This window comes from Camelus ferus, chromosome 16 (assembly GCF_009834535.1).
Source record: "Camelus ferus isolate YT-003-E chromosome 16, BCGSAC_Cfer_1.0, whole genome shotgun sequence".
Classification (NCBI taxonomy): domain Eukaryota; kingdom Metazoa; phylum Chordata; class Mammalia; order Artiodactyla; family Camelidae; genus Camelus; species Camelus ferus.
In genome coordinates this window covers 42,028,739-42,056,335 of record NC_045711.1, presented here as the reverse complement: position 1 = coordinate 42,056,335, position 27,597 = coordinate 42,028,739, and the positions used below count along the sequence as shown (strand labels likewise).

At 34.7% G+C, this 27,597-nt stretch overlaps 1 protein-coding gene across 7 annotated transcripts in view; it reads right to left on the bottom strand.

Annotated features, from left to right (window-relative positions):
• The window catches only part of NF1 (neurofibromin 1), a 225,415-nt gene that overhangs the window by 170,886 nt on the left and 26,932 nt on the right, over positions 1 to 27,597 (bottom strand). For all 7 annotated transcript variants that reach the window (XR_004311794.1, XM_032457663.1, XM_032457668.1 and 4 more), the window contains exons 2-3: positions 4,082 to 4,225; positions 2,345 to 2,428 (exon numbers count right to left, since the gene is read on the bottom strand). Coding sequence is in view for 6 of the 7 variants with exons in the window: in XM_032457663.1 (XP_032313554.1) it covers positions 2,345 to 2,428; positions 4,082 to 4,225 (228 nt within the window). In the remaining variant the exon portion in view is untranslated. The remainder of the gene's footprint in view (positions 1 to 2,344; positions 2,429 to 4,081; positions 4,226 to 27,597) is intronic.

Genomic DNA, 27,597 nt, shown 5'->3' with positions numbered 1-27,597 from the left:
AATTAACAAATGGGTAAAACTACCCTGCAGATACACTGTCCCACATCAATATTTCACCTAACAGTTTTAGTATCCTTGTATGAATGACAGTTTTGATAATACCAAGCATGATAACATAGAACAAATTTTCCTAAAAGGGTGTATGTACTATGCTCAACTCTATAACCACAATCCTGGGGGAGGGTATAGCTCAAGCGGTAGAGTGCTTGCTTAGTATGCACAAGGTCATAGGTTCAATCCCCAGTACCTCCTCTAAAAATAAATAAATGAATAAACCTAGTTACCTCTCCCCTCAAAAAACAAACAAAAGATGCCTATCTATAACTGCAATCCAAGGGCTTTCAGGTGCAAATACACTGAAATGTATGGACAGTAAATAAACAAACTACCTGCAAAATCTGAGTTACAATGCTTTCGTATTTATGGGCTAATCAAATAATACAGATATTGAAACTAATTCCAATTAATAAACAAATAAAAATTATAGAAGTGTTCAATATACAAGAACAAAAATATTTAAGATTCCTCAAATTCTACCCACAAAATTTTTGTTTTATTCATCATACTCGTATTTGTTCACTTTCATTTAGCTATTTCAACTACTTATATAATAAACATGTACTTGTAGGCTCAGTTCTTCTTAAACTGCCTCAATATACTTTGATCTAAAAATGAAAATCAAGAGAAAGCCACAAAATAACTGGAGACAATTTTAGAAAACACAATTGTTCAATAATAGGAATAGTATTATTTAATTATAAACTTAATGGAAACCATTTACACATTTTCAGTAGTAGAGCAGAGCAAGATAATATATATTTTATGCATTATACAAGTCATATCATGACCACTTAGTAGAGTTTCAATAAGGCTATGTCCAAAGAGCATCAAACTAAACAGGAGCCAATAATACCAGCAATTATTCTCCTAAATACCTCTCCTTACCTTTCAATTACAAACGCTAATGGAGAAAAGCTGTAAAACTGAAGAGGCAATAAACCATCCTATCCTCCTTCAAACATGGGTGTCACTGGTATATTAGTATTTACAATCACAGTAGTAAGACCACTACAAAGAACTGATTCAAGAGAAATTGAAAAAATTGTCCACCTTCAAAATTCCATCATCCTTAATATTAAACAGTTCTTTTGTTCCTTCACTCCATTTTACAAAAGGCAACAGCACATCACAAATTAATAGATAACACAAAGCTAGAACAGAAGTAGCTCACCCTCAGTCTGAAGAGAAAATTTATAAGCACTGTCTCACAATTCTGGAATATGGACAAGGGTCAATAAAAGGGTTTAAAACATTATGCTTAGGTTTTGTGGCCTACATATTAAATATTTGTCTTCCCTAAGGATACATCATTTGTGAATGTAATTATTCTTCCCGACTCCCTGCCGTATTCCTGCCTTTAACACTTCTGACCATTCTCTCTTTTCTCAACCAGTCAGTCTTCATGTATCAAAGTCCCTTCCCATCTAGGTTGATTATAGAAAAAAACTGTAATACATGGAAGAGAGAGGCAATTCTGAATAAAAGCAAAAGATGTGTCAAAGGGAGAGAGATTGTAAGAAATAAGTTAACCCCAGTACATACTGAATAGACAAATCTTTAATATGGAGGTATTAAATTTATTATTTACATAAACTCCTACCTAATTCCAGGGAGAATTAAAGCTGGTAAAGTACAGAAACATTATGCTTTATACAACAGAAATATTTTTTAAAAAATTCTAATTAAGTCATGGTTGAAAACTCTGAGATAACTATTTAGAGGAAATGTGAGAAAGAACTGTTTTGTATCCAATTACTCCTCCACATATCTATTTTACATGTTCGTATTTACATAATAAGTGTTCTTAAGGTAGGATTTATCAGTAATAGTTACAGCTTTAATTTTCTAAGTTCTATTTTATATAGATTGGAAAAGTAAAATATTAAAATCAGATTCATATGGGGGAAACAAGATTACTCTTGGTCTTTCACATCATATTCTTTGACAGCAAAGCAATGCCACAGGCCTAACCAACTAGAGAAATTAATTAATTCAAAAAGTAACTTTTCCATAAAATCTTTTCTAAAGAAACTGAAAGGTATGTGACTCAAGCTTAACACTTTATAGTAAACTTAATATTTATTTAATTTACAAAAGATGAGAAAATAATTTTCTCTTGAAAACCTGTCTATGCCACCCAGCCAACTGTTACTAAAATTCATATTCATATGTCTTAGGCAAAAAAATCCATGACTGTCCTGGTCCATACCTATGCTTCAGTATATCAGATCATTCTCAAAACCAAATTCACAAAACCTGCCTATTTAAGAACAGATTTACTTACCCCAGCAAGACATTTTTCCAGTGTATCCAATATAATCAACTGAGAGAGATACAAATTTTTTTCAGCAGCTTCTCCAAATATTCTCTAAAAGAAAAGATATTCAGAACACTAAAAGTTGGTTATCACTCTCCACTACAAATGAGCACATCTGAAAAGTGAGGGACTAAGGATCAAGAAAGTCAATAGTCTTTCATTTTCATCTCCCAGATTATACTAGATTTAAATCTATTATTTTTGATTTTATCCTAATGCTCACACAAAATAAAGACAAACAAAAATGCTGGCATTTACTACAGTGTGTCATTAGTCTTATGACAGTAAAAGATATTCTGGTTTATACTTTAAAAATATCCAGCATTTAGACACACATATAGATCTTTAGCAGAATCTTGAACATTTAACAACACTTTAATGGACAGAATAATCAAAGTCTAAATTCTTATAGCAACAAAATACTGTAATACCAATTATAGTGAATTTTAAGCATTCACTATCCTTAAATCAAATACTATACTATTTATTGACAAGAGACTATGGTTTCCACAATTCAGTTTACTCAATAAGCACTAAATGAATGCCAATACTGTTTTCGTTTTTTCAAAGAAGATTCCAAATATTAAAACATTTTCAGTCTGACTGGGAACATGGCCACTTATTTATATAAACAAAATCCTACTGCTATGCCCCACACACTGCAACAGAAGAGCTCCAGAAAATGTTCAGTGTATTTCTGTAAATCACTTTTACATGTTTATAAAAGGTTCTGCTTTTTTCAAAAAGTCAATTTTTTTCCATAAAGAGAAAATATCTTTGTAAGGCAAATGATTGCCCATACTTCCAGTTTACCAATTTGGTAAGTCTGGGGTATTTTCCAATCAACTTTTTGAAAAGAAAACACTCTGAAGATGATATGACTATGAAAATGGTACTGATTTTTACAATTCACAAACAGAACTCAGTTTCATAGCTCAATATAAACAACACAAATTGTCATTATAAGTGCTCAAAACACGCAGAGCAAGAAATATCCAGATCAGCTGTTTTCAACTGAGTATGAAGGAGATTTTACAAAGGAATTGACATAAAGGAAGGAAATACCTGAGAAAGATAGAAGAAATAATATGTTCAAAGGTACAAAGAGAAAATAAGCTGGAGTACCCTGAAGTCTAAGTAATGTAAACAGACTTTATAAAACAGGGGGAAAAAGAAGCAATTATAAGCTTCAGACAGTGAAATTACTTGATCAAATTGATATTTGAGGAATACTTTCAATGTGGGTTCTCTAACTACTATAGAATCTGTCACAGGTTATAGGTGGAAGGAAGTAAAACAGTATCTTCACAAAAGCAATCTCATATATTAGGACTACAAAGTCATATTTCATTTATCATCTACTTAGAACTAGGACAATCTGATAATATTCAAATGAGAAGCTAAGGGAAATATTTTAACAGACTACTATGGTCAACTCATATTTGACAAAATCTGTATGAAATCCTAATTCCAGAAAAATGGAAAAGTAGATAGGGTTACAAACAAGAGAAGTATCCAAGGGAAAGAATCAAAAACTCAAACCAAAGTTAAAAGGTTACCTGTGCTCATCCACAAATTAAGATGAATGTTTATATCCACAGTCCACAGAAAATGACTGTACTTCAAAATATGCTGCTCCAAATTTTTCAATCAATAAACAAACCAAAATAAATTCCCCCATAAAACAGTAATGCAAATACTCACCATATTGTTAACATTCTTTAAGATAGTGGTGAGGCCGCTTATAACCAAAGAAAACTTATATTTGGAAATATTGATAAGACATTCCTTGTTGTGTTCGGTACTGACTTTGGTATGTGTGTTCTGTTGTCCTGTTTTTATCGGGAGCTGAGGGGAAAAAAAATGTCAGCTTACACTTTAAAAATGACTAAAAAGAACTCTATCTCTCATTGAAAATCATGAGATTTTAGGAAAATTTTATCAACCACAGTTACCTATATTTTTATCTCAAGCTCCAAATTTCAATATATATACTAGAAATTATAGCAAATCTAAAATTCTTTACAATTTCACTTTTTGCAGCTTTCTAAAAGTCATAAATCTCTATCTAAAAAATTAAACCTCTACCCAGCACTATATAACACAGAATGATGACTCACAGAAATAGAGCTACTTCCTTGTATCTAAAAATTACTTCAGAGACTGTCTGCAATGAAATGTACACAATCCCTTCCCTTATACATTAAACTCAAGCATTAAAAGAACAATAGACCAAGAAAACCTATGCCTCAGACCTTTAGTCAATAACTGCAAATAACTGCAGATTGTTCAGAAATGAGAACCAACTGTATAGCCTGGAATAAACACAGTATAAGACTGACTCAGGTATGATAATCACTCTCAGGTACATAGCTAATGGAGTAAAGAATAACAAACAGATAAATCTCAAGGGAAAAAATATCCTTTAGGGGACCAAACTTTTTTAATCTGAGAATGAATTAAGTTGCACTACTAATAATTTCATCTCTACTCTTATTTAAGAGCAGGATTCTGTATTGAAAAGATCATGAATAAGTTTACTGTTTAAATATTAGATACTACTAATATGAACAGATAACACTGATGAGGTTCCTCTGTGAAAAAACAAACCTGAGTCCAGTTTCCTCATTTTTAAAATGGTTCAACTAAAGGTGGAACGAAACCAAATAGCATGACCAAGTTTGTTCTGCCAGCTAATAATGTGACTAATTTGACAGTGAAGAAATACTAAATGAAAGAAGGGAAGCATTTTTAGGTTTTAGAGGAGGGGAAAAAACAGAAGCTACAGAATTACATAAAGTTAATTACAAAGATTATGGAGAGAAAAGAATCTGAAAGACAAAAAAGGGGGGATTTTAGAAGATGGCAGTGCTTGCAGTGTAGCTTGTGAATCTCCCCCAAATCTCTCTGCGAGGGTTCTGTATGTGTCAAGTACATTGGATCAGAGAGTGCACAGATATTTGGCTAAACATTATTTCTGGGTGTGTCTGAGGGTGTTTCCAGACAAAATTAGCATTCAAATAAGTGGACTCCAAAAGGCAGTTTGCACTCCCTCCAATGTGGGTGGGCATATCACCCAATCCATTGAAGGCCTGCAGAGAATAAAAAAGGCAGAAGGAAGAATTCCTGCCTTTCGCCTGACTGAACTGGGACACTGTTCTGCCCTCAGCGCTCCTGGCCCTCAGGCCTTCAGATCTTTCTTTCTCCCCTCTGTTGGTTCTGTTTCTTTACAGAACCCTGACTAATATACTCCCCCCATGAAATAGCAAAGAATAGCAAAACCCATTCACAACATCCACAACAAAATTAGAGGACAAGGCACCCCACAAAGACCAAAATACAAGCAAACAGGAACAAACCACTTATAACTACAAAACTAGTGTGGCATAAGCATCTATGCCAGAGAGAGAAGAAGGAAGCACAACGTCTGATGGACTTAACAGGACAAAAATTCCAAAACTGTATTACATCCTCAATGAAAGGCATAGCAGGCCAAGTTTAGAAGCTTACAGGGATTTTTCTGCACATGGCAATTGGCACGTGAGTGCAAAGAGTCTACAATAAAGTCTGAAAAGAAGTGAGCACACTTTAAACCATCATTGTGTAACAGAACTTTCTGTCATGATGATGACGTTATATTATATCAACAGTGCTCATTATAGTAGCCACTAGCCACGTACGACTATTAAGCACTTGCTACATGACTAATGCAAAGGAGGAATCAAATGTTTAATTTTACTTAAATTTAATTTACTTAAATTTAACATTAAGTAGCCACTGGAACCCCCTGGACAGCACAGTTCTAAACTAATCAGCTAAAGAAACACCCTCCTTCCAAGATGAAGACCACAGTGAGAAAAAATTGCTGAGATTCATTGCAAATTGACAACAACAAGAATGAAGGGGCAAAGGAAAAAGATCCAGATAAAAGTGGAAAAGAGGAAGAAGGACAAGAGCGCTCACAAAGAATGAGATAACATATTTGTTTAATTTCATGAAAGTAACAGAAAAGCTCTAGAGCCATGACAAAAAGCTATCCTGGCCCATACTTCCCTCCTACCAATTAAAGAAAACTAATTTCATATAAAAATGAGCAACAGAAAAGACTGTAATCAGATCACATGTGAAGTTATTTTGAGGAAAAAAAGAGTAAGAGACAGAATAACATTGCAACAGAAAATGAAAACATACCCAAAAGATATGTTCACCAACAGATGAAAATATAAATTACTAATGCAAAATGACTGAGAGAAATTTTTTAAATGATTAAACATATGAAATAATCAATGAGAATTAGAAATAAGGTGACAGAATTCAGGAAAGAATTAGAAAAAAAGAAAAATCATTTCAGAAGTGAAAACTAACTAGAAGATATTAAAGAGTAGATAAAACAAAGTATAATGCTTTAAGACTAAAAGCAGGTAAATAGGATGAAAACTGTAATAACCAAAAAAGTGAAAAATAAGATGAGGATTTACAATAAAGCGAGAGAAAAGATAGGCAAACAAGATTCAACAAATGTTTATACAGGAGTCCTCAAAGGAAATCACATCAATGGAGTAGAATAAATACTAGAAACTAGAATTCAAGAAACTTTGCTGAAATTTTTTCAAAATACATGAAACTATGTATTTAAAGGGCATACTGTATACCTAGAAAAACTGACCCAGAATGGTCAATACCAGGACATATTTTAGTAAAACTACCGGTCTTCTGTAAACAAAGAAAAAAAAATCTTTTGAACATTTAGGCAGAAAGAGAAAGCCACTTAACACAAAAAACAAAAATTAGACTGTTATCAGACTTTGACAATACTTTCTGCTGACAGACAATGGAATAACATTTTAAGATTCTCAAAGGAAAACAAAGTAAACCAAGGATTTTATATGCAAGCAAACTGACTCCCAAGTATAATGGTGACAATCAAACTGTTCTGAACTACAAGAAACCAAGAAATACTGTTCCCTTGAGCCTTTCCTGAGGAATCTACTAGAGAATATGTTTCAGGAGACACATCCACATTAAGAAGTACCATTAAAGATATATTTACTAAAAGAACTGAGAATAAATGATAATAAGGGAGAAAACATACTATGTAATTGCTATATGTAATGACAGTATAGATACAGTACAATTATCAAAAATGGGGAGAGGGCAGTGAGAGTACACAAAAAGTAGGATGTTTCCTGATTGTGTTATGGTACAAAGAGTAAAAGTGTAATATTTTAAACTGAATGCTAGGTGAGATGGAGTTGAGAATAGGTTATAGCTAATTTCAGTATTACTTACAAAAGAAAACCACTATGTAACAACTCCCTCCCCCAAAAAAGGAAGGAAATTGGAACTATAAAGCAGTGCTAAGAAGGAAGTTTATAGCTATAAATGGTTACATTAAAAAATGAGAAAGATTTCAAATCCACAACCTAACTTTACAACTTAAGGAACTAGAAAAAGAACAAATGAAACTCAAATCTAGGAGAAGGAAAGAAAAAATAAAGATGAGAGCAGAGATACACAAAATAGTAGAAAACTAACAGAGAAAAATCAATGAATCAAGAGTTGGTTCTTCAAAACTATCAACAAAATTGACAAACCTTTAGCTCAATGGACTAAGAAAAAAGAAGACTCAAAGTACTAAAATCAGAAATCAAGGTGAGAACATTACTATCAATTACACAGAATCAAAAACGATTTAAAGAGGGAACTATGAACAACTGTATGCCAAAAAAAATGGAATAACTTAGATGAAATAGACAAATTCCTAGAAACAGAAAACTTACCAAGACTAAATCACAATGAAATAGAAAATCTGAATAGACATAACTAGTGAGGAGATTGAATCAGTAATCAAAAATCCCCCCCAAAAAGAAAAGCCTTGTACCTGATCACTGCACTAGTGAAATCTACCAAGCATTTAAAGAAAAACTAATATCAATCCTTCTAAAATTTTTCCCCAAAACTGAAAAGAACACTTCCTAACTCATTCTATGAGGGAAACACTACCCTGATACCAAAGCCAGACAAAGACACTACAAGAAAAGAAAATTATAGACCAATATTCCTAGTATGCACTGATGCAAAAATCCTCAACAAAATATTAACAAACAGAATTCTAGAGCATATTAAAAGGATTATACATCATGACCAAGTAGGATTTGTTCCTGGAATGCAAGAATGGTTCAACATATGAAAACTGCTCAATGTTACACACTACATCAACAAAATAAAGGGAAGGAACTCCACATGATTTTCTCAGCTGATGCAGAAAAAGCATTTAACAAAATTCAAAACTCTCTCATGATAAAAACACTCAACAAATAGGAATAGAAGGAAACTACCTCAACATAGTAAAAGCCATATATGAAAAACTCACAGCAAACATCATACTCAATGGTGAAAGACTGAAAGGTTTTTCCCTAAGAACAGGAACCAGGCAAGGATGATGCTTGCTTTCACCACTTCTACTCAACACAGTACTTGAAGTTCTAGCCAGAGCAATTAAGCAAGAAAAAGAAATAAAAGGAATCCAAATTGGAAAGGAAGAAGTAAAATTATCTTTGTTCCCAGACAGCATGATCTTACATGTAGAAAACCCTAAAGATCCCACCAAAAAAAAGCTGTTAGGACTAATAAATGAATTTATCAGTGTCAGGATACAAAGTCAACACACAAGTCAGCTGCATTTCTATATATATGAACAATGAAAAATCTGCAAAGGAAATTACAAAAACAATTCCATTTGCAGTAGTATCAAAAAGAATAAACTATTTAGGAATTAAATTAACTAAGGCAGTGAAAGACTTGTACAATGAAAACTACATCACTGAAACACATTAAAGAAGACACAGATAAGTGGAAACACACCCCATGTTCATGGATTAGAAAACTTAATATTGTTAAAATGTCATTATCCAAAATGATCTACAGAGTCAACATAGTCCCAAAATCTAATGACATATTTGCAAAAATACAAAAACCCATTCTAAAATTCATATGGCTCTCAAAGGATTCTGCATAGCCACCAACAATCTTGAAAAAGATGAACAATCTTACTAAGATTCACATTTCTTGATTTCAAAACCTATTACAAAGTTACAGTAATCAAAACAGTGTAGTGTTGCCTTAAAGAGAGACATGTAGATCAATGTAATAGAATAGATGGCCCAGAAATAAAACCACTCACATATGGTCAAATTTTTGATAAGGGTGTCAAGACCAATCAAAGGAGAAAGGCAGTCTTTTCACCAAATGGTGCTGGGGAAACTGGGTATCCACATGCAAAGAAGTGAAGATAGACCCCTACCTAACATCATATACAAAAAAGTAACTCAAAGTGGATCAAGGTGGGGAGGGTGTAGCTCAAGTGGTAGAGCACATGCTTAGCATGCACGAGGTTCTGGGTTCAATCCCTGGCATCTCCTCCAAACAAATAAGTAAACTTAATTACCTCCCCCTACCAAAAAAAAAAATTAAAAAGTGGATCAAGGACTTAAATGTTAGACCTAAAACAATAAAACTCTTAGGAGAAAACATAAGACAAAAGCTTCCTGACACTAGATTTGGTAATGATTTCTCGGATATGACAGCAAAGGTACAGGTTACAAAAGAAAAAATAAACAAACTGGACAGCAAGAAAGTTTTTAAATTTTGTGCATCAAAAGACACTATCCACAGAGCATAAAGCCAAAACACAGAACGGGAGGAAATTTTTGCAAATCATGCATCTCATAAAGGATTAATATCCACACTATATACAGAACTCCTAAAACTCAACAACAAAAACAACCTGATTTAAAAAAGGGTAAAGAACTTGAATAGTCATTTCTCCAAAAAAGATACACGAATGGCCAATAAGTACATGAAAAAATGCTCAATATCACTAATCATTAGGGAAATGCAAATCAAAACTACAATGAGACAACAACTCACAATGGTTAATATCAAAAATCAAAATGAAACAAAATAGAAAACCAGTAAGTGTTGGTGATGTAGAGAAACTGGAACCCCTTGTGCACTGCTAGCTGGAATATAAAACAGGACAGCCACTGTGCAAAACAGCATGAAATTCCCTTTAAAAAATTAAAAACAGAATACCATATGATCCAGCAATTCCACTTCTGGGTAAATATACAAATCAAGTGAAAGCAGGATTCAAAGAGATGTGTGTATACTTATGTTCACAAAAGTATTATTCATTATAGCTGAAACATGGATGCAATCCAAGTGTCCACTGACAGATGAAAGGATAAGCAAAATGTGGTATATACACACGATGGAATATTATTCAGCCTTTAAAAGGAAAGGAATTCTCCACTATGCTACAACATGAGTGAACTCTGAAGACATTATGCTGAAAAAAAAGTCACAAAAAGACAAATACTGTATGATTCCATTTAAATGAGGTACTTAGCGTGGTCAAAATCGAAAAGACATAAAGTATAATGGTGGTTGCTAGGAGCTGAAGAGAGGGGAGAATGGGGAATTACTGTTTGATAGGTATGTTTACAAGAAGACAAGTTATGGGAATGGATGGTAGCGATGGCTGCTCAACCATATGAATGAATTTAATACCACTGAACTTTTACATTTAAAAATGATTTTTTCCTACTGCACTCCTGATTTTTGCTACAGATTGTATAAGAATCTTCCTCTCTGTCAACATGCCAAGAGTTGATCAAGGGACTAACCCTGCAGAAGGTATTAACCAATGCTGCCTGGGACTAGGTGGGTAAGTCTACCTAATTCTAAGATTTAGATAGCAAGTCCACTGGGTCTCCAACTTCACATTGATCGGTTTAAAAAATACATGTTTTATATATATATACATATATATGCACACACATATATACACATACACATATATATTTATGTTTATGTATTTCATATATATCTTTTGCCTCCATCTTTACTCTTCTATTTCTCAACTTGTTCAGAAGCCAATTAGGGAGAAAAGTGTAATCAAGCCCCTGCACCCCCCCACCCCTTAGCTTCTATAAAAAGCACTAAAATCTATGTAGAAGAAAAAGAAAGACTAGGGTAGTGAGTGACCAAGATTCTACCAGCTAAGATGGTCACGGAAAGCTGTCTGGAGATGTGACATTTGAGCAGAGACCTAAATGAAGAGAATGAGAAGACCTATGCAAAGATCTGAAGAAGAGCATTCAAGGCAGCAGAAGCAGGTCAAATGGATCTGATGCTGGAATGAGTGTGGCATATTCAAAGTCTAGCAAAGAGGCCATTGTGGCTAAACCAAAGGGAACAAAAAAAGAAACTATACAGGATGAGGTCAGAGAGAGAAGCAGGGATGGGTCAGATCATAAAAAGCCTTGTAGGCCATTTTAAAAGCTTTAAATTTGAGTTCGATGATGTGGCAGTTTTTTATTTTCCAATTTTGGTCACCGTATCTCTCAAACCACATGCTCTCCTGCAATGAGACCCTGCCATTCCCACATCAAAAAAGTGTAATTTACTTTTCCATTTTCTTGTATCTAGGCAACTTTTGTGACTATTCTGACCAATAAAATATGGCAGAAGGGACACTGTGCCAGTTCTAAGCACAGCTCTTAATTGGTCTGACAGTTTTTCTTTCCCTCCTTCTGGAAGCCAGCTGCCATGTAAAAAGTGTGGTTATTCTGAGACCACCATGCTGTGAAAAGCCCAGGCCACATGGAGAGATTCTGAAGAATGAGATGCCATGTGGAGAAAGATGCCAAGAAGCACTGAGGTACCAGACATGTGACTGAAGAAGTCATATTGAGGGATTCTCCAGCACCAACAACCCCAGCCAACACTTTGTGGAATAGAGCTGAACCTGCCATGAATTCCTGACTCCCAAAACTGCAAGCAAAATAAACAGGCTGTTTTAAGCAATAAAGCTTTGGAGTACTTTGTTACGCAGCAATAGATAATGAAAAAGGAAGGGAAGAAGATATTGAAGGGATATAAAAGGGGGTCAACATGATCTGATTTATGTTTTAAGAGTCTTCTTGCTGCTGTATGTTAGAAGACAGTCTAGGCAAGAGAAAAATGATAGCTTAAATTAGGCTAACAGAAGTAGAGGTGAAGTAATGAGAAGATATTATAATAGATCTGGAAAAGGGGGACTTATTTAAGATGGCAAGCTGATTCTGAAGTTCACTTGAAACAGCAAATTTGTGAACACTACATAAATTTCTGAAAAAACAAGAAGAGGAGACTTGCATTACCAGGTATTTAAACATACCATTAAGCTCTTACAACAAAATCAGTATCAGCATAAACTAACTACAGTCATAGAGCAGATATCAGTACAGATATAGAAAGTTAATATGATAAAGGTAATATTTCAAATCAGTGGTAAAAGAATGGATTTGTTAACAGAACATTACCAGACCAACCAGCTATCCATCTGAGAAAAATAACTTACAACAAATCTTAAAATATATGCACATGCATGTGTGTGTGAGAGAGAGAGAGAAGAGAGAAAGAGCCTAATTTTAAGAAAACATAAAATTATTAAGAAAAATACTAAAAATTAATTTCATAACATTGGGGTGGGGCAGATTTTCCTGAACAAGACAAAATCCAGAAGCCAATATGAAAAAAACACCAATATATTTGCCTACATAAAAATGTTGAAATCCTGCTCCAAAAAAAAAAGGACACTACTCACACACACACACACACACACACAAAAGGACAAGTAACGGAGTAACAGACAGGAAGTAAAAGACTGTGCAACAACAAGTTGCCAAAAGGTTTACATAACTATTAATAGCACCAATTTGTATTATATATTAATACATTAAAACTTTAATGGAAAAACTGAAGAAATATGGAGCAATTCATAGAAGACAAGTGGTCAATAAATATATGAAAATGTGCTCATTTCACTAATAATTTTTAAAGTGCAAAATAAAATGAGACCATTTTTGTGACTCTCTACATTTTTCCAAAATAAAGTTAAATCCTATTGGAACATGTAACAGAGAAATAACTATGCCTGGTGTGAGTATATTTAAAAAAAAAAAAAAAACTTGAACAAAAGTTTTAAAAGATAAATTCTATTTGAGAGGTAAGAATGAGTTAATTTTTTCCTTTCTTTTATTTTTATGAGTTTCTCTTATTTTCAATCAGCATGTACTACTTTCTCAATTGGGAAAAAAGTATATTAAACTCTTTTTTGAACATTTCATGCTACCTTATATAAATCTTTGACTATTATTGCAGAAATGTAGACGTTCTAAACTACATGAAGAAAAATAATTACCTTTTAATTATGATCTGCATTAAACTATTAGCAACTTAAGATAGATGACTTCAGTAAATAAGAGGATTTAGCAAGAGAAGGCATAACATTAAGCAAAGCACTGTGAACAATGGATAATTTGTTCCTAGCTGCACTCAGAAAATTCTTCAGAAGGTCACAGGCTAAAATCTGCCTCTGCGTACATTTTAATCAGTTTCTAAAAGGCCTCTCAAACCATGATGGGGCGGGGATGACATCAAAATTCACTTAATAATAAAAAGGGTAAAAAGCAAAGGAAAACTCATACTAGAGGGGAAAAGAACCTGGAAAAAAATAATGCTACCAAAAAACAAACAAACAAACAACTCAAAAACCCTCAGTTCTAGATACCAAATAACAAGCTTAAGTCAAGAAAATGTATCAATATTTACACGGGTTATATTAATAGTAGACACTGCTCTATTGGGATGTAACATGACTTCATATAGCACCTAATCAACTTTAATTTTTTTAAGTTTTACATTTATTTTACATGTAATATTAAAAATATAATTAGCACATCAAACCTATGATTACAAAGATACTATTCCTTTGACAAGTCTAAATCAAAAAGGTAAGCCAACTTAAATTTGTTCAGCTAAGTAGAGGACACAGGATATGGCTAAACGGATAGTACATGAATGATTAAAGTTAGGAAAACACTGTAATAATATTCTGAAATTTATACTGAGCTCATAAAACAGATTATTAAATAATTAACTTTTTTAAAATATGGACACTATAAGACATTTAGGGGCACACAACCAAACCAGTTTCACAAAGAAGTGAATTCCAACATCATCCTTCCCTAAACACTTCTTGCTTTTAGTTTCTTCCTTCCTACTATTCTGAACAGACAGACTACCCAAGTTTTTCCATATACAGAAGCCCCTGATTCAAAAATAAAGAACCTATTTATATCAGTAGTTCAAACTGCTAATGAAGGTCCAAAAGCAAATTCCCAAATGCCCTTTCCAGATTCTCCAGGTATCTACTACCAAGGCAGGGGAAGATCTGTTTGTCAAACATAAACTTGGATCACGTTGTTTCCACAAAAAAAAAAAAATGCTGGCTCTTCCTTTTCCCTTTCTCTCCCTTCCTTTCAGTAAATAATTCAGTACAAAAGCCATTAGGAGGGGTAGAGCAAGGTAGGCATCTGTGTGTATTTGGGGGAGGAGATACTGAAGTCAGAGCAGGATGAGTAAGACATTCGTATAGAGGAAATGGAGCATGAGCAGGGTGAAGAGGGTGTCCACATGTGGAAGGCAGCCCAGCAAAGGGTGTTAGAGTATAAACGGAGTAAGGAAAGACTGCCATGGAGAGGGCAGCAAGGCACAGGATATTAGAATCTAGGCAGGGTGAGAAGGGTATCTACATGGGAGAGCAGGCCACCTAGGGTGTCAGAGCCCAAATAGAATAAGGAGAGTGTCCATAAAGAGGGCAGCCCAAAGTTGGGTTTCAAAGCCTAAGTGTGACTAAGGGACAAGAGAGAAGGGCCCAGCAAGAAGTGCTGGACTGTACTGGGCTTCTACACAATTGCAAGTGGATGGTGTTCTAGCACAGAGCCTGAGCAGGGTAAGGATGTCCATGTAGGGAAGGGAGCAGCACAGAGCAGGGAATATGAGCTTGAGCAAGGTAAGGAAGGCATACACATAAGGTGAAGGTGGGGATTCAAAAATAAGGAGTGCTAGAGCCCAAGAAGAGTGAGGAAGGCATCTGTGCTTGGGAGCAAGTGGTGGTAGGGAATGACAGTGATGGGAGATTGGTTACATAAAAGGGCTGAATGATCAAAGTAGTAAATACATTAAGAATAATGAGAGCCAGATTTCTCAATGTCAGAGAAACAAGTTACAAATAAAGAGGGAGAAAACTACAAACAACTCTCTGGTGTTAAACTAAAACTAGAGGAAATATAAACAGAGCTTTCAATATATAGAGATATGGAAATAAACATTGATATAAATATGTATACACATACACACAAGTGGACAGGAATACGTCTATTCTCTAGTTCTGTCCACTGAGAAGACTTAGAAACAATGACAACTCAGTAGTAATGGGTGTACTTAGCCCCCTTATCTTGGTTTCTAAATACCATTCTCCTCTGAAAGGAACCAGGGCTCCTTAGAAAAATAGCTGATTTCAGCCCTGAAACACACAGAAGGTCCAGAGAAGCCTGGAACATTTTGTTATGTTTATATTTGTTATGTCAAAGAATGATGGAGACATGTCAAAAGGACAAAGAAGCTAGACTGAGGGGGTTCTCACTGGCCAAGTGTGGAATAATCTGAGCATAAACAATGATAAAACATATTATAATCCACTGAATAAGAAAAATAATTCGTATGTACTCATAGGAATACTTGGATAAACTAAAAGCTTGATGAAGAATGTGATACTTACATAGTTTCTAAGCACCTCCATACAACGTGTCTGTGTGTTTATAAGGGTAAAGAGTAACTTTACAGTGAAGCTTGGCTCATCATTTTAAGTGATCAAAGTTAGCGTCATCAGTAACTGTACAATCTAAATTGTGTCACCTGATAGGATAGAATAAGAACACAGCATCTGAGATATTCCCATCAAATATGTATAACAAAAACCTAATCATGAGGAAATGTTAACAAACCCAAATTGTGGGACAGTCTACAAAACAACCACATGATATAGTCTCCAAAAGTGTCAAAGTCATTAAAGTCAAGGAAACACTATTCTAGAATGAAAGAGACCAAAAAAAGGCATGACAAAAAAATGTAACATGATTCTGGACTGGATCCTTTTGATATAAAGGACATTATTGGGACAAACGGTAAAACTTGAATGGGGCCTAAGAATTAGAGGTAGTAAGAAGGTATCAACATTAATTTCCTGATTTTGATAGGTGTATTGTGGGTAATGTAGTAATACATTTTAATTGTAGGAAAGGCAGTGAAGTATTCAGGGGTGACGGCATCATATCAGCAACTCAAATGGTTCAGGATAAAAATTCTTTGTGCTTTACTCGTAACTTTTCTGCAAGGTTATGACTGCTTCAAGGTTTTTTAAAAAGGATTAAAAATTCTGATTGAGTTCTGAGTTCTGATTAAATACAGGTTAAACTTCAGGTTTTGGAGGGGTAGGAGGAGAATCTAATACCATTTACAATGGTATTTCCACAGGGAACAAGTACCTGGAATTCCACATAACTTATAAGTGAAGTATCAGCATATAACCTATTCACATATATAAGGGCTGTACTGCCCTTAGTAATAATTCAGCTTTCCAAAATCTCATGCTTAAACTCAGGATTTACAAAGGAAAAGTACTTCTGAAAGCTACAAAATAATCTGTTCCTAAAAACTCAAACAAAAATCTCTTGGCTCTTAATTTATGAGAAGGCCCGTGTTCTTTACCCATAAGTGCTAAGGCCAAGCAATCATTTATTTTTTAATACAACATATAACTAATTATCACATACAAGTAAAATCAAATATGCCTATAAATAATACATTTTATTTACTTTACTCACTTTTCCTTTAAGACTTAAACACTGAGAGTATCACAAATTTAGCATTATTATTATATATATGATGAGAAAAATCATAAATTTCTCAACAGCAGGACAACCCAACTGAATCAGAATTGATTCACACATAACATGCCCCAACATGCCCCCATTCGTGATGGGGCTTTCCCAGGGGACAATGTGCATCTGCATTATACATTAACCAGACCTCCACAAGGTAGGAGGAGATAATCATCCTTTGAGTAAAATGATCCCTTTCTTCTGACACCAGCATTGTGATTTTAAGATTAATATTTCTTTCTCCTCCTGTACAGAGGGTCACACTGACCTAAAAGCCCACTCTTTACATGCATACCTGACCAAACATCTCTGGTGAACTTTGTGTGTAATGTTAACCTATCATTATGACCCATAATTCTTTATCTCAAAAATGTACAAACTGCACCCTTCGCTCCTAACCAGTAGAACAGTCCTCAGAGCTTCTGAGAATCTGTCTCCTGGGTTATAATTCCCAGTTTAGAGTGAATAAAATTCTCTTTTTTTCATTCTTAGCTTGACTATTGATTGAATTTTTATATACATACATTATTATAAAAGACTGAGATTTATAATCTAGCAGAATCTACAATCTGTAAGTATCTAACCCAATATTCTCTAGTACCCCCAAGTTGAAGTTGAAAGTACTGTCTCATGAAAATACTGAGCTATTATTTTCTGACTAAATCTTAGAAATATAAAAAGGGCAAGGAAGGGAATGTGAATAAAGCAAAAAGAATAGAGCAGCAAAAATGCCAAACCAACAAGCCCAGAAATGTGTGAAATCTCAATTTACAACAGAAATGTACAAGTATTAACCAAGTACTAGTTTAATTAACCTAAATATATTTGATACACTTGGCTAGAAGAAACTGATCCCACTGATTGAGTGTGAGGCAGTCAGTATCTGAGAGGGCTCCCAGTGAGCCATACCTCCTGATATTCACACCTCCTACATTGTAGGGTGGGTCATTCTAACCACTTGAATACAGCAGAAGTGATGATGTCTCTCTTCCAAGATTAGGTTATCAGAGACAGAGGATTTCATCTTCAACTGGCTTGTTTTCTCCACCACCTCTTCTCCCTCCTCCTCATCACTTGCTCTAGAGGAAGCCAAGACCATGTCATGAGGACACTCAGGTGGCCTGTGGAGAGGTCCACATGGCAAAGAACTAAGGCCTCCTGCCAACAATCAGGGGAGTGAACTTAGAAACATATCCTCTTGCCAGTCAAGCTATCAGATGCCTGCAATCCCAGCCAACAGCTTCACTGCAACCTCAAGAGAGACGCTGAACCAGAGGCATCCAGCTAAGCCACTGTCCTATTCCTGACCCACAGAAACTGCGAGATAATAAATGTCTGTTTTTAAGCTGCTAAGTTTTGAGGTAATTTGTTTGCAGCAATACAAAACTAATACATTGTAGATCTAAGTGCTGGCATCTAAAGAGCACCAATCACAAGATCCCCCCAAGAGAAGAAAAGTAAGAAAAAGTGTGTGAAAAGGATAATATTTAAATTCTAATCAAAAGGTCATTTATAATTTCATTGAAGGACCACCACCAAACAAAAGCCTTAGCAAAGGGGAAAAACGTAGAGTTTTTCTTATTTCTGAAATCACATATTCTTCCTAGTCTCTAGGTTACCTGGAATTTCTCACTTAAGATTTTTTTTTCCCCAAGATTAAGCACTTTCTATGTGGCAGACATTATACTGGGTGCTGGAGATACAACTGTTAAGAAGTTAAGCACCATTTCTGCCCTAGCAATACTTTTCAAACACCAAAAATTTCTACATTACAAGAGATTCTTTTAGTAATAAATGATATACTGTTTTATTATACTGTTGATACAAAACTTATTTTTACAAATGCTAGAGGTCTTCTAAAATGATCATCCAATATAATAATATTTCTACAAATCATATAATTACTAGTAAACATTTATTAAGCACAAGTACCAGGCACTAAACACATTGTACACCTCATTTAATCTCACAATTATCATTATTCTGATTAATACCTTTAGTCTCATCCTCTGCCACTCTCTTATTCTCCCACCATTTTCCTAATTCATACTTTCAGAGATGCCATCCTTTACTCCAGAGCAGGTCTCCCATATATATATGTTCTGTGAGCCTCCAACAACTATAAATAACCAGATTATAAACTGTTTAACATCCATCCGTATGAAAGATTGCAAGTCTCATGGGAGTAAGGAAGGTATCTTCCTTGTAACCTACTTTATCCCCTTGGGTTAGAAATTTTAAAACGCAATTAATAAATGCTTGCTGAATAAAAGAATGAACTAATGTGTTACACCGAGTTTCCTATCTCCCTTAACAACCTCTTTATTATGTGGTGTGCCTCAAACTATGGCCCAAGGACAACAGGTGGTCTCTGCTAGTCCATCATCCAGTCTATAGTTAGGTAGCTTCAGAGGAAAAATTTCAATTAACCATTTCCTTCATCTATATTTTACAAATCTGAACCATAAAACAATAGTTCCACAAGAATCCTATTACTTCCTAGCTGAATGAAAACCTACATACCATAAACCACCACTCCCTGCTTCCCTCCATCAGGCTCTTAGAATCCTAGAACCAGACATGTGTCTTTCCAGGTAAGCAACTAGGCAGTATTTTCCTGGAGAAACTGAATGTGCCCAAAGAAAAGCCTTCCTTGCATTTGGAGGACTTCCAACAGTGAGGCTAGCTTGCCATCAACTCACCCTCCAGTATAGGCCAGGTGCATGAGCTTCCAATTCTCTCGCATTTAAGAGTAAATATTTAAAGTGAGAACAGACAGCCTCGAATCACCAGGCACAAAGAAGGCCTGTTATCATTAAAGTAAGGGAACCAAGTAAATACACACAAATAAATTCTGAGAAAAAAGACAATGCAGGAATGAGAATAAAACTTCTTGCACAAAAAAAGTTAATTACTAACATCCTAAAAGACATTAGGAAAAACTTTAAAGGATGCTATTTTTTAAAAGAAAAAGACAGCATGGGAGAATAAAGAAAACTGGGAAAGTTAAATAGGACAATGTGTGATGAGTCCCCGAGACCACCCCCAGGTTCTGTGGTATGCTAGAATGATACATAGGACCTGACTAGGACCTGTCGTACAGTCACATTCACAGCTATGATTTATTCCAGCAACAGGACACAAGGCAAACTCAGCGAAAGGAAAAGGTTCAAGGTCCAGAGGAAACCAAATGCAAGTTTCCAAGAATCTTCTCCCAGTGGAGTCAGACAGGCATGCTGAATTCCGCCAGCAATGGGTTGTGACAACATATGGGAAATATTATCTACCACGTAAGTTCATTAGAGACCCAGCACTCAGGGTTTTTATTGAGGACACCTTCTGCCTAGTACATACCAAAGTTCCAAGCACCCAGATGGAAAGCAGGTGTTCAGCATAAATCATGTTTGCACAGTTTAAGGACAGTGAACCATTCTTATTGAGGAATGGTGGAAACCCTTCCAAAATCTAACTTATCAGACACCAGCCAAGGGTCAAACTTACAAGCAGATCTTTCTAAGAATAACAGCCTTAGGCCTGCTATGCTAACTCTGCACAAACAGATAAAATAAAAAGTTAAAGAGTCTGAAGATAAAGTCAAGGCCCTCTCTAAGAAAAAGAACAAAAGGAAACACTACGAGAGGAAAAAAAGCCTTAAAAATCACATGATCGATCAATTTCAACATGTGAATAAAGGGGCAGGAAAAAAGAACACAGAAGGAAGAAATTATCAAAGAAATAATACAAGAAGCATCTCAGATCTGAAGAACTTGAGTCCCCAAATTGAAAAAAAAACCATGAGGTATTCAAGTATGTTATTACTAAACTTCAGAATAGCAAGGACAAAGGAAAAAAATTTCAAGGACATCTAAAAAAGAAAAAAGAAAAAAAAATTGCTCACAACATTATAGGAACCAGAATGTCATTATATGTAGCAATAATCTCAGTGACAAACTAGAAGACAATGAAGAAAAGCTTTCAAAATTCTGAGAAAAATTTATTTTCATTCTAGAACCTAACACACAAATTATCAAATCAAATATCAAGTTTAAAAGTATTCTAATAAATATAATAAAATAATAACAAAGATATTCTCAGGCATGCAGGGTCTCAAAATTTATCTCTTCTGTACCTTTTTTTTTAGCAAGCTGTGGAGGATGTGCTACAAAGTAATGGGATCCACAAAACAGGGAAATCAACACAGGACAAGAGCAATAGGAATTTCCAAAACAACAATGAAAGGAGAACCCCAGGCTGACAGCTGCACACCTGGCCTAATAAGCAGCCAACCTTAAACAGGAAGTCCTCAGGGAAAACAGTTTCAACGGATAGACTAATAGGTTTGACCCTGTGTGAAAAGCAGTACTGAGAGCATGTTAATAATATGAAGAATTACACAACACTGTAAAATGACTATAAAAATAAAAAATGTTAAAAAAAATACAAAGAATCAACAACAGGTACATCAAAAACAAAGCAAATGGGGAAAAAATGAAGTAGTTACCAACTTTAGGAGGCACAAAACATTGTATAAGAAAGTATACTTAATCACAGTACACTACTTGGCTCAGCCTCAAATAATATTATATACAACTAACTGTAGTCCCCAAAGGAGATTAATAGAGATAAGAGGGAAGAGGCAATATCGGAAAAGGTAATGACTTACACCATATGATCCAGCAATCATGCTCCCTTGGTATTTACCCAAAGGAGATAAAAACATATGCCTACACAAAAATGTGCACATGGATGTTTACAGCAGCTATACTCCTAACTGCCAATACTTGGAAGCAACCAATATGTCCTTTACTAGGGTAATGGATAAATAAACTATGGTTACATCCAGACAATAAAACATAAATCAGCACTAAAAAGAAATGAACTATCAAGCCATGAAAAGACAAGGAAACTTAAATGCATGATACTAAGTGAAAGATGCTAAACTGAAAAGGCTACATACTGTATGATTTCAACTATATGATGTTCTGAAAAAAGCAAAACTATGAGACTGATCTTTTTAATCAGTGGTTGCCAGGGTGGGACTGGGAGAACTGGCAGAGCAGAGGATTTTTAGGTCAAGGAAAATACTCTGTATGATCTTGTAATAATGGAGATGTCACTATTCATCCATCCAAACCCATAAAATGTACAATACCAAGGGCAAACTCTAAGGTAAAGTTTAGACTTTGGGTGATTATGCTGTATCAATGTACGTACATCACTGGTAAAAAAAAAATGTACTAATCTAGTGAGTGGTGTTGATAATGGGGGAGATTAGGCACATATGGGGAAAAGAGGTATATGGGAAACCTCTGTATCTTTCTCTAAATTTTGTTCTAAACCTAAAACTGCTCTAAAAAAAAGATAAAGAGCAAGGTCAACTGTAAGGAAAAGAAGGTAATGGCTTATATTTTTTAGAACTTTCAGACAGTGACAATCCTCAGCTCCAGAAAGGCCAAAAATCCAAAGCATAATAAATAAAAAGAAATCCACACACCTACAAACATTTCAGTGAAACTGCAGTGCAACAAAGAACAAAGAGCTAAAAACAGCCAGAGAGAAAATATTACCCATAAGATAATAATTACTGCTAAATTCTCAACAGCAATGGTAGAACTCAAAAAGATAATTAAATGATATCTTTAACATATTGAGAAAAAAAACAACTGCCTAAAATTCTATATATCCAGCAAAACTATCATTCAAGAATAAGGTGGGGGTGGGGGGGTGGATAAAGACACTTTCAATAAAAGGAAAATAAGAACAATTACCAAAACAGACACTCATCAAAGGAAATTTGAAGAATGTGCTTCAAGCAGAATAAAAATGAATCCAAAAAGAAAGTTTGAGATTCAAGGGAGAAAAAAATGAAAAAGTTGGACAAATATAAAAGGCACATAAAATGACAAATGTAAATGCAAATATATAGGTAATCACAATGAATATCAATGGGCCAAACTCTTCACTTAGAAGGAAGAAAAACTCAGACTGGTTACATATGGGCTGTTTGTAAGAGATGGACTAACACTGGGGCATAGAAAGACTGGTGGTCAAAGAACAGAAAAAGATCTATCAAGCAAATATAAAACAAAAGAAAACTATAGCAAACTAAGGCAAAAAGCACAAGAAATATAGAGGATCACTACAGAATGATACAAGACTCGTATCACCTGAAAATATCATTTTTAAACCTCTATGTATCTAATAACTAACACACACATACACTAAAAATTGACACATCAACAAGAAAGCTATAAATCTACCAATACATGAGAAGATTTTTTAATACAGATCTGTCATTAATAAGATCTAGCAGACAAAAAAAAAATCAGAATTGAGAAGAGTTGATCTGGTTAATTAACTTGATCAAAATGACCTGTAAAAATCATATGCAAGAACAAGAGACTATAAATTCTTTTCAAAAACACATAAAATACTTATAAAAATGGGACTTATGCATGCATAATCAGACTTCAAGGTGGTCCCCAACGACCCCTCAATTCTGCTATCCATGCCCTTGTTTAACCTTCTCCCAAATCATGTATCAGCATTCTTCATGACACAAATAGTATGGCAGAAGTGAAGGTATGTCACTTCTGGGGGACAAAAAAATGGCTGTGGTTTCTGCTTTTCTCAGATCACTAACTCTAGAGGATGCCAGTCTCCTCGGCACAAGCAGCCCAATGGAAAGGCCCATGTGGAAAGCAATAGAGACCTTCTGCAAATAGCAAAGAACTGAGACTTCCAGCCCAACAGCTGTGTAAATGATCAGGTTGGAAGTAAATCCTCCAGACCCAGTCAAGCTTTCAGATGACTGCAGCCCAGGCAAGAGCTTGACTGCAACTTCATGAGAGACTATGAGCCAGAAATATCTAGCTAAGCTGCAACTGGAATTCTAACACACAGAAATGTTATGAGATAATAAATATTTGCTGTCCAAAACTGCTACATTTGGGGGAATTTGTTATATAGCAATAAATAACCAATACAATGCTCACACTCATAAAGCTAACTTCAAATTTGAAAGTACTGTTATCACACAAACCATATTCATAGGCAATAGTAAAATTAATATAGGAAAATAATAACCAGAAGAAAACTAGGAAAACGTATGAAAATCAAGAAACACTCTGGGTAAAAGAAGAAATCACAACAGAAAAGAAAAAATATCTAGAATTGAAAAACAATGGAAAGCTAATTATCAAAACTTGGGAGTTACAACTAAAACAGCATTTAATAAATGTATAGCTTTGGATATTCACATTCAGAAAGAAACATTCAAACTTAATAAACTTAAATCCAACTTAAAAGGTCGGAAAACCACCTCAAAACCATTAGGATGGCTACTATCAAAAAAAAACCAAAAAACAAAAACAGAAAATAACAAATGTTGGGGAGGGTATGGAGAAATTGGAACTTCTGTGCACTCTTCATGGGAATGTAAAATGGTGCAGCTGCTATGGAAAAATCATACAGTGGTTCCTCAAAAAGTTAAAAATAGAACTATGATTTAGTAGTTCCACTAATGGACATACACCAAAAACAATTAAAACCAAGATCTTGAAGAGATATTTGCACACCCATGTTCATAGTAGCATTATTCACAACAGCCAAAAGGTAAAAGCAACTTAGTATATAAAACAAAGAGATAAACAAAAAAAATGTGGTATACACATACAACGTAGTATTATTCAACCTTAAAAAGTAAGGAAATTGTGACAAATGTTACAGCATGGATGAACCTTGAGGACATTATGTTAAGTGAAATAAATCAGTCACAAAACAACAAATACTGTATTATTCCACCTACATAAAGTACCTTGAATAGTCAAATTTAGAGACACAGGAAGTAGAATGCTAGCTGCCAGTGTTGGGGGAATGGCAGAATGAGGAGTAGTTGTTTAATGGGCACAGAGTTTCAGTTTTGCAAGATGAAAAGAGGTCTGGAGATTGACTGTACAACAGTGTGTATGTACTTAACACTACTAAACTGTACACTTAAAGACAGTTAAGATGGTAAATTTTATGTTATTTTACTGTAATTAAAAATAAAATTTTAAAGTCAGGAAAAAGAACAAAAGAATAAATCCAAGGAAGGAAAACTAAGAGCAAAATTAACAAAACAGAAAACAGACAATACAATTTACAAAGCTGAGAACTGTGTCTTTGAAAATACAAATGAAACACAAAAACAGGGGAAAAATTAATCAAGAAAAAAATAAACATTAGGAGTGAAAAACAGAACATAACTTCAGTTCCAACAGAGATTAAATAGATCGTAAAAAAGTATCATGCAAGACAGATTCATGAAAATGTCTAGCCAGAGACGGACAGATTTGCTGTGACAATAATGGATATTTCATGTTACTTTTTTTTTTAAATAAACACTTAAATGAGGAAAAAAAAGGTATCATGAACAACTTTTGAGTTGAAATGCACGTTCTTAGAAAAATACAATTTATCAAAACTCATTTAAGAAAAGAATCAGAATACTATGACAACAACTCAAAAAACAAAATCAGTAATTAAAAATCTCCCCAGTAGGGGGGTTTGGGGGTTATAGCTCATATATGAGCATATGCTTAGCATGCTCGAGGCCCTGGGTTCAATCCCCAATACCTCCATTAAAAATAAAAATAAAATAAAATAAAAATCTTCCCTAAAAGAAAGGACTAAGCCCAGATGGTTTTATTGGAGATTTCTGCCAAATTTTGAGTCAACATATAATTCCAATGTTATATAAACACGCAAAAAACATAAAAAGGTAAGCTCCCCAGTTTATTTCATACAGCTAGAATAATCTTGATATGGAAACCAGACAAGGGCTATATATAAGAAAGGAAAATTATAAATCTTACTCATAAACACAGATGCAAACATCCTAAACAAAATACCAGCAAATTTAATCCAGCAATCAATTTTTTTAACATTTTTTATTGATTTATAATCATTTTACAATGTTGTGTCAAATTCTAGTGTTCAGCACAATTTTTCAGTTATTCATGGACATATACACACTCATTGTCACATTTTTTTCTCTGTGAGTTATCATAACATTTTGTGTATATTTCCCTGTGCTATACAGTGTAGTCTATTCTACCATTTTGAAATCCCAGTCTATCCCTTCCCACCCTCCACCCCCCTGGTAACCACAAGTCTGTATTCTCTGTCTGTGAGTCTATTTCTGTCCTTTATTTACGCTTTGTTTTTGTTTGTCTGTTTGTTTTTGCTTTTGTTTTTTAGATTCCACATACGAGCGATCTCATATGGTATTTTTCTTTCTCTTTCTGGCTTACTTAGAATGACATTCTCCAGGAGCATCCATGTTGCTGCAAATGGCATTATGTTGTCGGTTTTTACGGCTGAGTAGTATTCCATTGTATAAATATACCACCTCTTCTTTATCCAGTCACCTGCTGATGGACATTTAGGCTGTTCCCATGTTTTGGCTATTGTAAATAGTGCTGCTATGAACATTGGGGTGCAGGTGTCATCCTGAAGTAGATTTCCTTCTGGATACAAGCCCAGGAGTGGGATTCCTGGGTCATATGGTAAGTCTATTCCTAGTCTTTTGAGGAATCTCCACACTGTTTTCCATAGTGGCTGCACCAAACTGCATTCCCACCAGCAGTGTAGGAGGGTTCCCCTTTCTCCACAGCCTCTCCAGCATTTGTCATTTGTGGATTTTTGAATGACGGCCATTCTGACTGGTGGGAGGTGATACCTCATTGTAGTTTTGATTTGCATTTCTCTGATAATTAGTGATATTGAGCATTTCTTCATGTGCTTTTTGATCATTTGTATGTCTTCCTTGCAGAATTGCTTGTTTAGGTCTTCTGCCCATTTTTGGATTGGGTTGTTTATTTTTTTCTTATTGAGTCGTATGAGCTGCTTATATATTCTGGAGATCAAGCCTTTGTCGGTTTCACTTGCAAAAATTTTCTCCCATTCCGTAGGTTTTCTTCTTGTTTTATTTCTGGTTTCCTTTGCTGTGCAGAAGCTTGTAAGTTTCATTAGGTCCCATTTGTTTATTCTTGCTTTTATTTCTTCTAGGAGAAAATTTTTTAAATGTATGTCAGATAGTGTTTTGCCTATGTTTTCCTCTAGGAGGTTTATTGTATCTTGTCTTATGTTTAAGTCTTTAATCCATTTTGAGTTGATTTTTGTATATGGTGTAAGGGAGTGTTCTAGCTTCATTGTTTTACATGCTGCTGTCCAGGTTTCCCAACACCATTTGCTGAAGAGACTGTCTTTATTCCATTGTATATTCTTGCCTCCTTTGTCAAAGATGAGTTGACCAAAAGTTTGTGGGTTCATTTCTGGGCTCTCTATTCTGTTCCATTGGTCTATATGTCTGTTTTGGTACCAATACCATGCTGTCTTGATGACTGT